This window comes from Tenrec ecaudatus, chromosome 2, assembly GCF_050624435.1.
Source record: "Tenrec ecaudatus isolate mTenEca1 chromosome 2, mTenEca1.hap1, whole genome shotgun sequence".
Lineage (NCBI taxonomy): Eukaryota > Metazoa > Chordata > Mammalia > Afrosoricida > Tenrecidae > Tenrec > Tenrec ecaudatus.
In genome coordinates this window covers 209,912,874-209,929,814 of record NC_134531.1, presented here as the reverse complement: position 1 = coordinate 209,929,814, position 16,941 = coordinate 209,912,874, and the positions used below count along the sequence as shown (strand labels likewise).

Sequence of the window (16,941 nt, the reverse complement as noted above, 5' to 3'; positions counted from 1 at the left end):
TTCAGAACAGAGGTCTGAACAGAGAGCTGAAGATACAAATTTGGGTTCAACTAGGTAGTTAGAAATAAACTTCAAGCTTGAATGAAAACCAGCCAGTGGTTATCAATATTCAGAAGAGACTTCCTCACCATGTACAGTACCAAAGGTCAAAAGAGGCCATGTCTACAATTTCCAAGGGTTGGGGGGGAGGGGAGGAGAGTATCTTAAATTTGCTCTTCCACTATTGGTAATACCTTAGGTATCCTTCTATTGAACTAGTTACCTTGAGTGGGATCTGAGCTGGGTCTCCTGTTCCCCACAACATCATGAAAACTAAAAAGTCTGATACACTGATAAAAAATGTTTTTAATAGTTTTCATTAGCTGAGACTGGGAAGGCAGAGTTTGATATATGAGGAGATTTAATCTAAACATGTCGAGTCAGAATATCTATTAGATATTCAGGGGGCAAAGGGCAGTAGATAGTTGCATATATAAGTCTGGAATTCAGAAGAGAAGGCTGAGCTACAGAGACAGATTTGGGAGAACCCAGTGTTTAGACAGGCAAATAAATGCTGGGTGGAACTAAATACATGACCTTTCAACAGCATAAACCCTGGGTAAAAAAAATGAGCATTGCTGTTAGAAATGAGACCCCAGCATTAGCTTACATTAAAAGTCGAAAAACATGTGGTTACTATCCCAGTGCGTCCTTATCCTCCTGGCTACTTGTCAGTGTTGTGAGCCAGCTGTGCCGCTTAAGAGGAATGTGAGGGATGTGAGGAAGCCTGGGAAAGCCAGCCACGCAGCTGAGTAAAGGAAAGGAAAATAAGACCTAGCAATGGCTGAAGGAAACGAGTTAGGGCACCAAGGATGACTAATAGTGACTGTCCAGCACTCCACCTCAGAGTACTTCTGATATTTGAAAGCCACTTTCCACTTCTGGGTCAAAACAAAAGTAAAGTGAACTAATTTCCATTGCAACTTAAGAAACACAAATGCAAAATTTTAAAATCTTAATTCCTGCTATGCAAGGTGTTAGGGAAACCCTGGTGGCAAAGTGGGTTACACACTGTGCTAACTACATGGTCAGCAGTTTGAAACCACTAGCTGCTCCTCAGCTGTGAAGATGTAGTCTCAGAAATCTACACGGGCAGTTCAACACTGTCCTGTAGAATCACTATAGGGGGAAAAATGAGCTGATACAAAGGACTCTAGTAGAAATAAAATACTTTGAAAATGATGATGGTGACATATGTACAAATGTGCTTGACATAATGGATGTATGTATGAATTGTGATAAGAGCTGTAAGAGCCCCCAATAAAATGATTAAAACACAAACAAACAAATAAAAGAAAAACAGCAAACAGAATCACTATAAGTCAAAACTAACTCAATGGCAATAGATTTGTTGGGTTTTTTTTGTTTTTACACTAAGTGTTGGACCAGGAACTAAATTTGCATATTCATGATGACCCTTTAGATAAAAATCTGTATTTTACAGATGAGAAAAGGGGAATTCTAAAAGGTTAAGTTAGTCCCAAGTAGAAAAGTTACAATTCAAATATGAGTTTGAGGAGTACAAAATCCATATACTTTAAAACATCAAACTTCATAACAGAAAATTGATAAAATTAGAAATTGACTTTTGGAGTGTGATGGAGTAATATAATCATTTTTCCTGTATACTTTTAAAAATTAGGAGAGATTCTTAAGGTCTAGTATATTTCAATCAACTTTATCTACCAAAAGAAATGGGTAGAAGAGGTCAGTTCTCAAATTCTCTTACCCTAAGAGATCATGATAGTCTAGAATTCTAAAAATGAAATCACCAATTCCAAAGATCACATATACTTTTTCAGAGAACTCTTTTCATTCCAAGGATCACTGACAGCATAGAATAAGTTCAGGCAATATGATGGCATATGTAAAACCTTGAAAGAAAATTTGCCAACCAAGAAATATCTATCCAGCAAAACTGCCCCTCAAAAAGGTAAGGGATTCAAGACATTTCCAGATAAACATAAATTAACAGAATTTGTGAAAACAAGACCTTACAAGAAATGCTGAAGAGAATCCTTCAGCAGAAAGCCAATATTGGCAGAAAATTGCTAGAGATTAAAACACATGACAGCACCACCTGGAAATATCAACCTTGATATAAAAGTATCAAAAAGAAAATCAATCCATAATATTGAAAATAGTGAACCAGAGATGGAAATTGGTAAATAACAACAACCACATAGCAAAAAGAGGGGAAAATAAAAATTACCATGCTTACTAGTCTAAGATGGAGAGAGACGGGTGTTCTATCCCAAGGCTGAAAACCCCAACACTACTGCCCTAGACCAGGGGTCCTCAAGCTTTTTAAACAGGGGCCAGTTCATTGTCCCTCAGACCCACTGGAGGGTCGGACTACAGTTTAAAAAAAAACAACTATGAACAAATCCCTATGCACACTGCACATATCTTATTTTGAAGTAAAAAAACAAATGGGACAAGAACACCCACTGGGCCAGATAAATGTCTTCAGTGGGCCGCATGTGGCCCACGGGCTGTAGTTTGAAGAACCCTGCCCTAGACACTCTTCCAGTCTTCAATTGAACTCATTCCCATGAGTCAACAATCAATAAAATGATCAATAGCCTTATAAGGAGAACGATCCCAAGGAGCTATGTGCCCCTTAGAACAATGAGCCACATGAGAGTCACAGGGCACCATTTGCTCAAGAATAAAGCTCAGAAGGAAGATGAGAAAGAAGGATGAATTTAAACAATAAACACAGGGAGGATGTAGGGTGAATGTTGTTACAATGTGAGGATTATACTCAAGGTCACAAAAAAAATGTGTATAAACTGTTGAAATGGAAAACCAATTTGGTGTATGTTCAGCTCCCCCCCCCCATCATAACAAAATACAGTTAAAGAATAAGGAAATGAACAACGTATTTCATTGGGGAAATCTGCTACAAGAGACCTCTTTAAAATGTTTAAAAGTAAAGATATCACTTGAGGACTAAGGTATACTTGACCCAAGACAAGAATTTTCAATTTTACAGAGAGGACCATAGGGCCGGCCTCACCACGAGAAAAGACGTCCGTCACTGACCCAAATCTCTCTGAGGGACAACACTGGAGGCACAGTGTAGAAACTGTGCCCGACCTGACCCCACCACAATGGGGCAAAACGCTAAGGGCGTGCAACAGAGCAGCAAAGGGAGCAAAGCAATGAAGTCCTCGGGGAATACCAGAAATAGACTGGGGACAGGGCTTGGCACCCCATCAGACTCAACTGGAAAGCACACCTAAAGGTCAACAAACAGTCCTGGAAGTATTTATAGGCTTTTCTTTTTGTTGTTGTTGTTTGGGGTTTTTTGTTTTCTTTTGTTATTTGGTTTTGCTGTCCTGTTTTTGTGCTTATTATTATCTCTGCATGTCTATCTAGATAAGATAGGTGGGATAAACAATCCGGAGGAGAAAACAACAGGACCAGATGGTTCTAGGGGGCACATGGGAGAGGGGAGAAGGGGAAAGGAAATGGGGACAAAGGAACAAGTGATCTAAAACCGATGGCATAGGATGCCTGGTAGGACTTGATCAAGGGCAATGCAACTGAAAGAAATTACTGAAACCTGGATGAAGGCCAAACATGATGTGGGGCAAGAGGAAAGGAAAAGAAAATAGAGGAAAAAACTAGGAGGCAAAGAACATTTTAGAGAGGTCTACAGGCGTGTACATATGTAAATATATGTATATATAATGATAGTGAAATAGTTCTATGTACATATTTATATGTTAAGAATCAAGGTACCAGATGGACATTGGGTCTCTACTCAAGTACTCCCCCCTCAATGCATGAACACTTTGCTCTAATAACCTGGCATTCTGTGATGCTCACCTTCCCGACACAATCACATGGCAAATGTGGTGAAGAAAGCTGATGGTACCTGGCTATCAAAAGATATAGCTTCTGGGGTCTTAAAGACTTGAAGATAATCAAGTGGTCTACCAACTGAGAAGCAAAAAGCCCACGTGGAAGAAGCACACCAGCCTGGGTGATAGTGAGGTGTTGATGAGATCAGGTATCAGGCATCAAAGACCCAGAACAAAAAAATCATATCAATATGAAGGAGGGGGAGTGCAGAGTGGAGACCCCAAGTCCATCTGTAGACAATTGGACATCCCTTACAGAAGGGTCATGAGGAAGAGACAAGCCAGTTAGGGTACGGTATAACACCGATTAAACATACAACTTTCCTCTAGTTCTTTAACCAAGCGCCTCCCTCCCCCCACTATCATGATCCCAATTCTACTTTAAAAATCCGGCTAGAACAGAGCATGTACACTGGTACAGATAAGAGCTGGAAACAGGGAATTTAGGACAGATAAACCCCTCAAGACCAATATTGAGAGTAGCAATACCAGGAGGGTAAGGGGGAGGTTGAGGGAGAAAGGGGGAGCCAAGCACAATGATTACCTATAACCCCCGTCCTGGGGGATGAACAACAGAAAAGTGGGTGAAGGGAGATATCGGTCAGTGTAAGACATGAAAAAATATTATTAAATTATCGAAGGTTTGTGAGAGAGAGAGGGTAGGGATAGAGGGGGGTAAATGAGGAGCTGATACCAAGGGCTCGAGTAGAAAGAATATGTTTTGAGAATGATGATGGCAACAAATGTACAAATGTGCTTGACACAATGTTTGGATGGATGGATTGTGTTGAGTGTACAAACCCCCAATAAAATGATTAAAAGAAAGATTTTTCAATTGCTTTGTGCATGTAAAATCTGGATAATGAATAAAGACCAAGGAAGAATTGGTGGATTTGAATTAGGGTGTGGGTTAAGAATACTGAATAGACATGGACTACCAGCAGAATGAACAAATCCACTTTGGAAGAAGTTTAGTAGTAGTAGTAGTAGTAGTAGTAGTAGTAGTAGTAGTAGTAGTAGTAGTAGTAGTAGTAGTAGTAGTAGTAGTAGTAGTAGTAGTAGAAGACGACAAAGAAGAAGAGTTAGAATGCTTATAAGAATCAAGTGTGGACACCTGGCTATCGAGAGATATAGCGTCTGGGGTCTTAACAAGCACCCATCTAGCCCAGAAGCAACAAAGCCCACATGGAAGCAGCACACCAACAAGTGCAATCATGAAGGGCCGAGGGGACCAGGTTTCAAACACCAAAGGTTGGGGGCGGGGAATCATATCATTGTGAATGAGGGGGAGTGTGTGATGGGGACCCAATGCCCATCTGTAGACAACTGGACATCCATTGCAGAGGGGTAATGGGGAGGAGATGAGTCACTCAGGGGTCAGTGTAGCAATAAGGAAACTCACAACATTCCTCTAGTTATTAAATGCTTCCTCCCCCCAACTACCATGATCCCAATTCTACCTTGCAAACCTGGTTAGACTAGAGGATGCACAGCGGTACAGATGGGAACTGGAAACACAGGGAATCCAGGACAAATGAAGCCCTCAGGACCAGTGGTGAGAGTGGCAATACCGGGAGGGAAGGGGGGGCGGGGTAGAAAGGGGAAACCGATCACAAGGATCTAAATATAACCTCCTCCCTGGGGGATGGGCAACAGAAAAGTGGGTGAAGAGAGACGCCGGGTAGTGTAAGATATGATCAAATAATAATTTATAAATTATCAAGGGTTCATGAGGGAGGGGGGACTGGGGAGGGAAGAGGAGGGAAAAAGGAAAATGAGAAGCAGATTCCAGGAACCCAAGCGGAAAGCAAGTTTTAAGAATGTATAAGTATGCTTTACAAAACTGGTGTATGTGTGGATTGTGATAAGAGTTGTATGAGCCCCAATAAAATGATTTATATATAAAAAAAATAACCAAGTGTGGACATGTTACCAAGCGGGACCAGTGCCTAGAAAAGGACAGCGTGTTGGTAAAAGTAGAAGAGGCAGGCCTTCAATGAGATGGATTCACAGAGGCTGCTGTGTAATGGGCTCCAACATAGCAGCCATTGTGAGGATGGCCAGTATTCATTCTGTTGTTCAGAGGGTTGCTGTGAGTCAGAACTCCCTTGATGGTGTCTACCAACAGGGGCGAGGAGAGAATTCATCATTGAATACATGTAAAGCACTCACAACAGTGACTGGTACTTAAAAAGGGTTAGGTTCCTTAGGTCATTGTTCTCCCCCTCTGCCTTGCGCTATGTATTAGTCTGGGGACATTAGAGAAACAAATCCACAGAAACCCATATGTATAAGAGAGAGCTTTATATAAAGAGTAAGTGCACATCAATAAAACATCCCAGCCCAGTATTGCCCAAGCCCACAAGTCCAACATTAACCCATATGTCCGACACCAATCCACAAAGTCCTCCTCCATCTCACAAAACACACACAGTGACGCCAACTGCAAGAGGAAAGCTGAATCAGTGAACATGTAAGATCTCAGCACTGGCAAGGGTCTCTACATGGCAGCTCCAGCACCCAGGGCTGCATCGGGGTAGGTCCATGTGGCTTCGCCTCGGGGATGCCTTGCAGGAAGTGAGCCTTGCCAGCTGAAGCAGGAACTGGCTAAGGCAGCTGCACCCTGGTCCAGCCTTCACAAAGCAAAAGACCCGAGAACTAGAAAGGCAAGGCTCACCAAGCCATTTATCTCTCTACCCCTTCAACTAACCCCGCATGTGTTTATTGGTCAGATTGGCACAATAAACTCATTACCTCACACTACCATCCATAAACTTGTACATGACACAATATGACTTGACCTTAATAAGTCACATTAAAGTCCAGAGTATATCACTGATTTTATAAATCTCAAATCAAATTGTCAAGAGGAAAAAAACGGGGGGAAGGGAAGCTATTTGTTCAAATGTCCAACCGTAGGGGACAGGACTATTATGTAGTATAATATACACCCTTCACCTGTTCTGAAATTGTGGAACCGCAGAGGTTTTAATCCAATTTGCTAATAAACTGGGCTGCCAGAGTGCCATAGATGGACGGAAGACAGGAGACTCCTGGGTCAAGACAAAGGACTTTTCAGCAGCGGCACCTCATCATCGGCCCAGTTCCACAGTGCAATGCAACACAAGGGACTGTGTTACTGTAGGGAAACCTCAACCCAAGGGTTGTTATAAACAATAGAAGCAGATACCATTTTAAAAAAACCAGCATCACCTCTTTCCCCAAAGCTATGTATTTAAATTTTTTTACAAAATAACTTTATCACCTTCAAAGTACTCTTTATTACACTTAATACATTTGTCAAATCTGCAATTCCATTCTTGGAAACATTTTTTAAACTCATCTGTTTGAATGGCTGATAGCAGCTCCCTCATTTTTTTCTTCACCTTTTCCAATTCATCAAATCCCTGTCCTCTCATGTTCCTCTTCATTTGTGGACACAAAAAGAAGTTGTAAGGAGCAAGATCACGTGAGTAAGATGCATGGGGCAAGAGAGGCATTTTATTTTTGCCAAAAACTGGCAAACTGAGATGGCTGCATGAGCAGGTGGACTGTCATGGTGGCAAAACCAGTGCCCCGTCTGCAACAAATCGGGCCTTTTTTGTCACACACTGGTACACTATTTTTTCAGAACCTCTAAATAGAAAGCTTGATTAACAATCTGACCTGATGGAGCAAACTCCATCATTACGAGTTGACATTATCGTCCATTCAAGACGTTGACGGATATCTAGAACGAGGTTTGTCATCAATTAACATTTTACCTTTTTTGAAACAAGAAAACCACTCATATACTTGAGTTTTTCCCATAGTGCTGTCCTGTAAGCGGTGTTCAACCTCATAATGCTTTCAAAATTTCACAGCCACACACTGTTCTCTTAAATCGGCCATCACAAAAACAAGGTTAGAGTAAAAAACGTTTCATAAAACTGCTTTTACGAAAAAATTCACCATAACCAGAGAGAACCTTAGCCAGTGGATGCACTAACTCAGAGTGAGTTGCTCAGTGATTGCCTGTAGGGAACAAATGCATACTAAGAAAGCTCCGCCCAGTGAAGCTTTTCTCCAGTTTGGGGGGGGGCGGGGTAATCAGCTCTAGTGAGGAATGTTACCTTATTTCATGTAAGTAAACAAATCTTCCCTGCACTCTGAAGGTGTTCACCATACAAATATCTTGAAAAGATATCAAAGGTAGTCAGTGCCTCTGTTTAGAAGACATGAAGAGACATATGCAACCTCTGTCTTCCAACTGTCTAAGTAAATGTTGATCTATACTCTTTTAAACTAGTCGAAAACTCAATAATGTTGATACTGTACTGTGAATTGCTTTTCTATGTATGGCCTTTATAGCCATGGTCTTATAACTCTCACATAAGTGGCTGAGACCATGCAAATTGAGGGACTTATGGTCTACTGGGGAGATTCAACATGAAAACTGACAAAGGAGTAAGGTTATGGTTCAAGGAGACTTCACTATCATCAAGAGGAGTCTGGAACAGAGTGTGTCCCTTGGACTGAGAACCTACAGCTCCTGTGCTTAGAACCTCACAATGCCCATAAGACAAAGCTAACAGTGGAAAGGACATGAGACAGAGAGACAGCAGCGGTGGATGCCAGCTCACAGAATAAGATGGTGGTGGTAGGCTTCCTAGACAGTGGATGGAAGCAGCTGTTGTGGATCTGTCAGCCAACAGCATGAAGAACTGAATACCTTCAGGCAGGAGTCTTGCTGGCGACACTAAAATAGCGGTAACACTTGCCATGTAGGAAAGATGACAGAGTATACCCCGTGCTGGGGTGGCCTCAAAGAATCCAGTGCAAGAGTTTTCCTACAGCAGGTGGAACCATACTTCTGGGCAAGAAGCTTGCCAGCAGAGCCAAGAAGAGCTATAGTAATTGTTTGTGCCTATATAAGAGGCCTGAGGATACCCCATGCAAGGGTTGCATGTCTCCCCTCATACAGCAGAGCCCAGGTAGCATGGCAACAAGAGAATCCTGCAGGCCCAGGTTGCATGACAAGGACCAGGGAGGTCCAGCAGCAGAGCAGACGCCTCAGGAGTTGTACATGTCCCCTGAGTAGCATGGGGGAAGCAATAATGATATGAGCATGAACTCACTGCCATTAAGGTGATGCCCATTCACAGTGACCCTATAGGACAGGATAGAACTGTCCCTGTGAGTTCCCAAGACTGTAACTCTTTACAGGAATAGAAAGTCTTGCCTTTCTCCGGAGAAGGAGAGCGGTGGTTTCAAACTGCTGATCTTGCAGCTAGCAGCCCAATGCATAACCATTATGCCACCAGGTTTCCTAGGACATGAGCACAGTGTCTTACTATGTGACATGAGAATAGATGTGGGTAATTTGGGGAAGGTCCATGGATCTCCTTTTGATCGTGTGTTGCTGCTCTTTACTATCCTCTTTCTATAAAGAATAAAAACAACTTTCACTTGGCTGATACTCAGTGTGGTGTATGCCCAGTTTCATCGCAGAGGAATAAACATGCATACAATGGTTGATGCTAGTAGGTGTGTGTCTCCTACAAGTCTGATGGCTGCCTGGACGCAGTGCTGTCTGAATGTGAAAATGCAGATACACAAGCACAATTCTCAAATGGAACTGTCATTTCAACACAAGTCCAATAAAAACCCCAACAAGTTTTTCTCTTGGTAGGAATTAACAAGCCAATCCTAAATTCATACAGAAATGAAAATGACTTAGAAAAAGCCAAAACAACTTAGGAAAAAAGCAAAGTTGGAGGACTTAGGCTATCTGGCTTTTAAATTTATCATAAAGCTTTTGAGATTTATTACAAATAGTGGTATTGGCATAATACAAAAAATGAAAAATAAAACAGAAGAGAGAATCCAGGGCAAGGCACCCACATAAATGGACTACTGATTTTCGACACGGGTACAAAAGTACTTCCAATAGCTTCACATTTTGACATAGTTTGATAAAAATTTTTAATGATTTTATAGCAATGTTTTTTGTTTTCTTATTCTTTCATTTATCCTCATATGTTGTGGTTGCTATGAGCCAAAATCGACTGGACATGGGATTTTTTTATGTATATGCTTACCTTCTGATTTGTAGTACTTCTCAGATTTCTTTTACCCAAATGCTCTAACATGGGGACTTTTCCATCGCCTGATATATGCAAGGCCACACATGCTACACAAAGTACTGTGCTGTTTACAGGCAAAAGGAAAGCCAATGCCACTTATAGAACTTTTCTTTGTGTCACAGAATCAATTCCAATAAACCATATCCAGATCAAAGGCAATACTTCACAAGCATAACTAGAAATAGCTCAGCATATCATTGAGTTTTCCTTGCCTTATTTTTTTAAAGAAAGGACATCATCTTGGGATGATCTATCCTGATGTCTACTACTTTAAACCTCAGTTCAGCTCCAGAGCAGGGGTTATGTAAGCTGCACACAGAGCTGTATGCACAAAACCTACTTACCACCCAGAAGCCACCACAGCAAAGGGATGAAGCCTGGGTTCTCACTGATGTACTTCAAGCCCTTCAAATTGATGCTCACATTGTACAGGGTCATCAGCATGAGTCTGAAATGTAAAAGGAAATGGTGTTGAAATGTTGGTCCACTCACACTGTATTTTACTCAAAACAATGTCTCATACTTAATAGAATCTTAACAGAGAGAGGGGTCTCCTTCCATTTTAGGTGTCTGATTCTATAATTTGGCAAAACAGATGGAAGTTTAAGGTGTGTGAAGTCCTGTCGGTCAGTCTCTATGAAGCCACAGGAAAATGGGAAGCATCAACACTTCCCATCGCAGAGTGCCCACCACCTTGGGTGGTGGTGGTTGTTAGTGCTGCTGAGTGCCGTTGTGACTCACAGTGACCCCTTGCACAACAGAAGGAAATGCTGCCCCTTCCTACACCCAGCAGCTCACAGTCCTTGTTATGTAAGAGCCCATCGTTGCAGTCACTGGGTCAATCCATCTGATTGGGGCCATTCTCTTTTTGGCTGATGTACGTACTGCTTTACCAAGCAGATGTCCTTCCCCAGGGAGCAGTCCATCCTGACACATGTCCAAAGTCAAAATATGTGCATGCAAGGGAGAGCGACACATGACACTTCACAATTTCTATTTTACATAGCATCTCTTTATGTAACAATCCTCTGTTTGTGACTTGATGTACCCTACATATCCTCACCTTATCAATCCTCACTTCTGGCATAATGAAGCAAGACTCAAGCCAGTTATGTTCACGAGGTAAGATATAATCCACACTCTCAGGTTCTATTTTGAGTCAATCTCTTTGCGGTATAAAAGGATCCAAAAAGCAAACAGAGATCAGAGGCACCTCCTACCAAGAAAGAAGACTCTGGAGCAAAGCTTATGCTTTGAACCCAGGCTCCTTGCACTGGGAACCTCCTAGGACCAGGAGACAAGAGAGAAAAAGCCTTCACCTGAAGCTGGAATCTAAATTGGGGCTTCCAGTCTCCTACACTGTGAGAGGAAAAAGTTTCTGTCCTGTTAACGCCAGCCATGTGCAGAATTCCTATTATAGCAGCATCACATACCTAAGAACCAGGCACTTTAGAAGAGAATGTAGCAGAACTTATAAAAGTGAAACTATACAATCAAAATGGAAATCTCAGTGGGGCCGGGGCCGGGGCCAGGCCCAAGCCGAGCTATGTTGACCCTGTGGTAGTTACACAATCTGGTGTCAATTTGGAACTTGAGAGGATTCAGAGAGAAGGGGTGGAGTCTAGTCTGTCAATTGAGTCATAGTCAATGAGGCCTCTGTGTGGGCATGGCCTTCTCCTGAGGATTCTGGGAACTCCTATATTTCCTCCTTGGAGGTGGAAACATTTTCTCTCTTGGCAAGATATTTCTGAGAAGCCACATGAAGTTACCTGAGGCAATCCGTTTCAGAGCTGAAGGAAACCTGTGGAGACCCCTGCCAGCGCTGAGATGCTTACACTGCCACTGATTCCACAAGACTTCCCACCCACTGGCCTGTGATCTTCCTGAATTTGGCATCATTGCATGTGTTTTGTGAGTCTGAAGAGGACTTCAGAGAATGGTATTGGACATATGGGCTAATATCAGACTTATGGACTCAGCTGGGATGTTTTCTCAATATTCAATTGCTCTAGTATATAAAACTCTCTCTTACACGCATAAGCTTGTTTATAAATTTGTTTCTCTAGTCCACTCGTACTAACACAGACACCCTTCCTAGAAGAATGGAATACAGATGACAGCACTGAAGACATAGCCCAGGGAGAGGGGTGGGTCTGTCCAGACCACACAGTGCAAGCTAAGAGGGAAAGAGAGAGAGAGAGGACCTCATCGTGACCCACGAAACCCAGGGACAACATCCCTGCTTGGAGCAGCCAATACACAGAGAGGACTGCAGGGCTAGCCCCACCACAAGCGAGACACAACATTCCCTCACTGACACATAGCGCAACAGGGGACAGCACTGAGACACTGTGCGGAAAGTGTACCCAGTTTGCCCCATGCACAGTTGGGTGAAACACAAGGGGAGTGCAACAGGGCAGCAAGGGGAGCAAAGGAATCCTGAAAATAGACTTCTGACTTGGGGAACAGGGTTTCTTACCTCATCAGACCTGATTGGAAAACACTCATAAAGGTCAGCAGACAGACCTGGAACTATCTATTGGGAACTTTTTTTTTGCTTTATTTTTCTCAATATCTTTTTATATAAGATAAGCAGGACAAACAATCCCGAGAAGAAAACTGCAGGACCAGTGGTCCTGGGGAGACATGAGAGAGGAGGGGCAGGGAGTGGGAGCGGGGAGACAACAAACTCAAGGATAAGGGAACAACGGGAGATCTAAAAATGATGGCAAGGAGGCCTGATGGAGTTTGATCAAGTGCAATATATCCAGGTGAGCATGATAGAGGGACAGGAGGAAGGTAAATGGAAACAGAGGAAAGAAGTAGGAAGCAAAATCTATTTATAGACATATAGCTATAGGCATATATATGCAAACATATTAATTTATAATGAAAGGAATAGAGGATAATGTACACATACTTATATGTTAAGTATTAAGATAGCAGACAGACTTTGGGTCTCTACTCACGGCCTCCCTAAACACAAGAACACTTTGTTCTAATAACCTGGCACTTTTTGATACTCACCTTCCTGGCATGATCATTGAAGACAAAATGGGTGAATAAGAAAATGTGATGAAGAAAGTGGATGGTGCCCGGCTATCAAAAGATATAGCACCTGGGGGATTAAAAACTTGAAGTTAATAAGCCCACATGGAAGCAATCCAGCAGGGAAGCAAATAAGCCCACATGGAAGAAGCACACCAGCCTGTGTGATCATGAGGTGTTGATCGGATCAGGTACCAGGTATCAAAAGATCCAAAACAAACAATTATATCCATGTGAATGAGGGGAGTTGGAGCGGAGACCCAAAGCCCATCTGTAGACAACTGTACAGCCCCCCCCACAGAAGGACTACACGGAAGGGAAAATTCAACCAGGGTGAGGTATAGCAGTGACGAAACACACATCCTCCTCCAACTACCATGACCCAGTTCTACCTAATAAATGCGGCTAGATCAGAAGATACACACTAGTATGGTAAGAGCTTCAGATACATGGAATTCAGGATAGATAAAACCCTTAGGAACAGTAGTGGGAGTATTGATATCATGATGGTAGGGGGATGATGTGGGGGTGGGAAGGGGAAGAAAGGTGGAACCCATCCCAAGGTTGGACTAATAACAGAAATGTGGGTGAAGGGAGACAACAAACAATGTAAGACATGAAATAACAACAATAATACATCATTGATCAAGGATTCACGAGAGTGGGAGGATGGGTGAGGGAGGGGAAAAAAGAGGAGCTGATACCAAGGTAGAAAGAAAATGTTTTGGAAATGATGATGGCAACATATGTACAAGTTTGCTTAATACAACTGAAAGATAGATTGTCATAAGATTTGTAAGAGCCTCCCAATAAAATGATTAATTTTTTTTAAAAAGGAAATCTGAGGGGGTAATTAGATATATCAGAGAGGAGAAATACTAATCAGAAAATAAAACTTAAAAATATAGTGACTATAGCAAACAGAGAAAACTGGACAAAAGAATATATATAGAGGATAGGATAGAATACATGGAGGCTAAAGTGAGAGAGACAAGCATTCTCATGATTACAAATTTCTAAAGGAAAAATAAGAGGAAATAGAGGAAAATGTCAAGGAAATGACTGAAACTTTTCCAGAAATAAGGAAATATAAACCCCTCCGATTCAGTAAGCTTATATATACATAAATACAAACTCAACAAAGATCAAAAGTAAATAAAAACACACATCATAGTCAAATTATAGAACACCAAAGATGAAAGGACTTCATAAGCTGCTAGAGAGAGAAGCTCATTCAAGAAAGAAACACTTACTCTGAAAGCTGAGATGTCATTTCTGTATTTTGTCCAGAATTTATAACCACGATCTGTGGTAGGGCGGTTCTGATAAAAGTTTCTCTGCTATTACTGTACCTCATTAATTTTCCATCTTCATTCCTAAAATAAGCATTTAAAGGATACATGCATGCATGTACTCACACACTCTCTCTCCTCTCTGCCTACCTACCTAGCTTGTATTTATTTATTTGAAAGTAAAGTAAAAAATCCCCCAGGGATTGAAAGCCTCAGCAGAATAAATAAATACAGACAAAAGGTCTTCTTTCCCTTGGATTTCCATGGGCACCACCAGGCTCGGTAGCAATGCCTGAATTAAAGACAGCCAAACCACAATAGTCCCTGATGAGGAGACGTTCTCAATCCTTAAATGACGACACTCTCTTGAGAGGACACAAAACTAGCCAAAAAAACAAGTCCTTTCCATTTTTACACATATCCAAAAGCTATTCTCTAATAGCCTACTTAAAGAATTATTCGGGGCTACTAAAACATCATATTCATAAGCAAAAATCAACACTTTAAATAACATTTACTGAAGTCTTGAATCCAGAGTTCTCCAATGACAAAAGCACTAACTGAGATCATAAACATACACGGTTGAACTCCTGCGGTCTTCAGAAGAAAACGCTATTGCACCCAGGCAGCACATATGTTTTGGCTGCTATTAATCTCATGCCTTCATTTAATGGGCTTGAGCAGTCTATATTCTATCCTCTGGATCACAGCGCCAGCATGCACCAACAGTTTAACTCTATCACAGCCATTAGGGTTGCTGCCATTTGATTATCTTTTGATTATCTTTACACAGTGTGATAATACCTACTGTCATTAGCATCTAGTCTACAATTTTCAAAAAACTGGAAACAATTTCAGACATATATGCATTGCTTTCTATGCCATCTGTATGAACATAACAAAGCCAGGATAAATAAGAAAATATATATATCTCCTAACTGTCTACTAACAGCATAGGATTTCATTAATAACATCACATTCTTTTCTATTTCAAACATGATTAAGAAGAATCAGTGGGATTATGGTCCGGGTGTCCCAAAGGAAGCACAGAAGCCTATAGCACTAAACAAAATAAACAATGACGTGTTGGGCTACTAACTGCCAGATCAGCAGTTCAAAACCAACAGCTGCTCCTTGGGAGAAAGATGGCGCTTTCTACTCCTGTAAAGAGATATAGCCTCAAACAATTAAAAATATAAAAATAATACTTTTTTTTTAAAGTTACAGCTTCAACCTTCCCGACATGATCACTGAAGACAAAAGGAGTGCATAAGCAAGAAAACTGATGGTACCTGGCTATCAAAAGTTATAATGTCTGGGGTCTTAAAGGCTTGAAGATAAACAAGCAGCCATCTAGCTCAGAAGCAACAAAGCCCACATGGAAGAAGCACACCAGCCTGGGTGATGACAAGGTGTCGATGGGATCAGGCACCAAACAACAAAAAATCATATCATTGTGAATGAGGGGGAGTACAGAATGGGGACCCAAAGCCCATCTGCAGGCAACTGGACATCCCGTTATAGAAGGGTCACAGGGAGGAGATAAGCCAGTCGGGGTGCAATATAGCAGCAATGAAACATACAACTTTCCTCTAGTTCTTTAGTGTTTCCTCCTCCCCCTCCCCCCAATCCCACCACACCCCTCCCCCACTATCATGGTTCCAATTCTACCTTACAAATCTGGCTAGACCAGAGGATGTACACTGGTACAGATAGGAACTGGAAACAGGGAATCCAGGCAGATGACCCCTCTAGACCAGTGATGAGAGTGGCAATACCAGGAGGGTGGAGGGAAGGTGGCTTAGAAAGGGGAAACCAATTACAAGGATCTACATATAACCTCCTCCCTGGGGGATGGACAACAGAAAAGTGGGTGAAAGTAGATGTTGGACAGTGTAAGACATGACAAAATAATAATTTATAAATTAGCAAGGGTTCATGAGGGGGGATGGAGCGTTGATACTAAAGGCTCAAGTATAAAGAAGATGTTTTGGAAATGATGATGACAACAGATGTACAAATGTGCTTGACACAATGAATGGAAGGATGGATGGTGATAAGAAATGCATGAGCCCCCAATAAATGATTTTAAAAAATAAGGGGAAAAAGAGTTCGGTGTGACTATTGCAATGAATCTCAAACTCAAATGAAAATTGGAGTGCTGGGAGGCCGGGGCTAGGATGAAAACGTTGGAAGGAGGAGGTTACGTCTGATCTTCACCTCATAGAAATCAGCCTTCTGCTCTTGAGACTGTTTTTTATCCCTGTTCTTGAATTTAGGCTGTTTCTGACACTAACAGGAGTTCATTGATTAGGAGTTTATTGGTTAAGAACTATAATCCTGATGTCAGAATTCAGGTATAATCTAGCTTTGTGTCTCCAAGTAATACTCAAAATTCCTAACTTTCATTTACATTTCCCAAACATGGGATGTTGCAAAGATTAATAAATTGAAAAGATTAAAATAAGTGAACTTATTCACTCATTGCTTTGGAGCTTGTAGTAGTTACATAATTTCATGTCAACTTAATATTTAAAAGTATAGGGATGGAGTCTAGCCTGTCAA

The 16,941-nt window shown here is 41.6% G+C and overlaps 1 protein-coding gene across 6 annotated transcripts in view; it reads right to left on the bottom strand.

Annotated features, from left to right (window-relative positions):
- The window catches only part of HSF2BP (heat shock transcription factor 2 binding protein), a 157,246-nt gene that overhangs the window by 61,007 nt on the left and 79,298 nt on the right, over nt 1-16,941 (bottom strand). For all 6 annotated transcript variants that reach the window (XM_075542246.1, XM_075542244.1, XM_075542243.1 and 3 more), the window contains one exon: nt 10,381-10,484. In XM_075542246.1, coding sequence (XP_075398361.1) covers nt 10,381-10,484 — 104 coding nt within the window. The remainder of the gene's footprint in view (nt 1-10,380; nt 10,485-16,941) is intronic.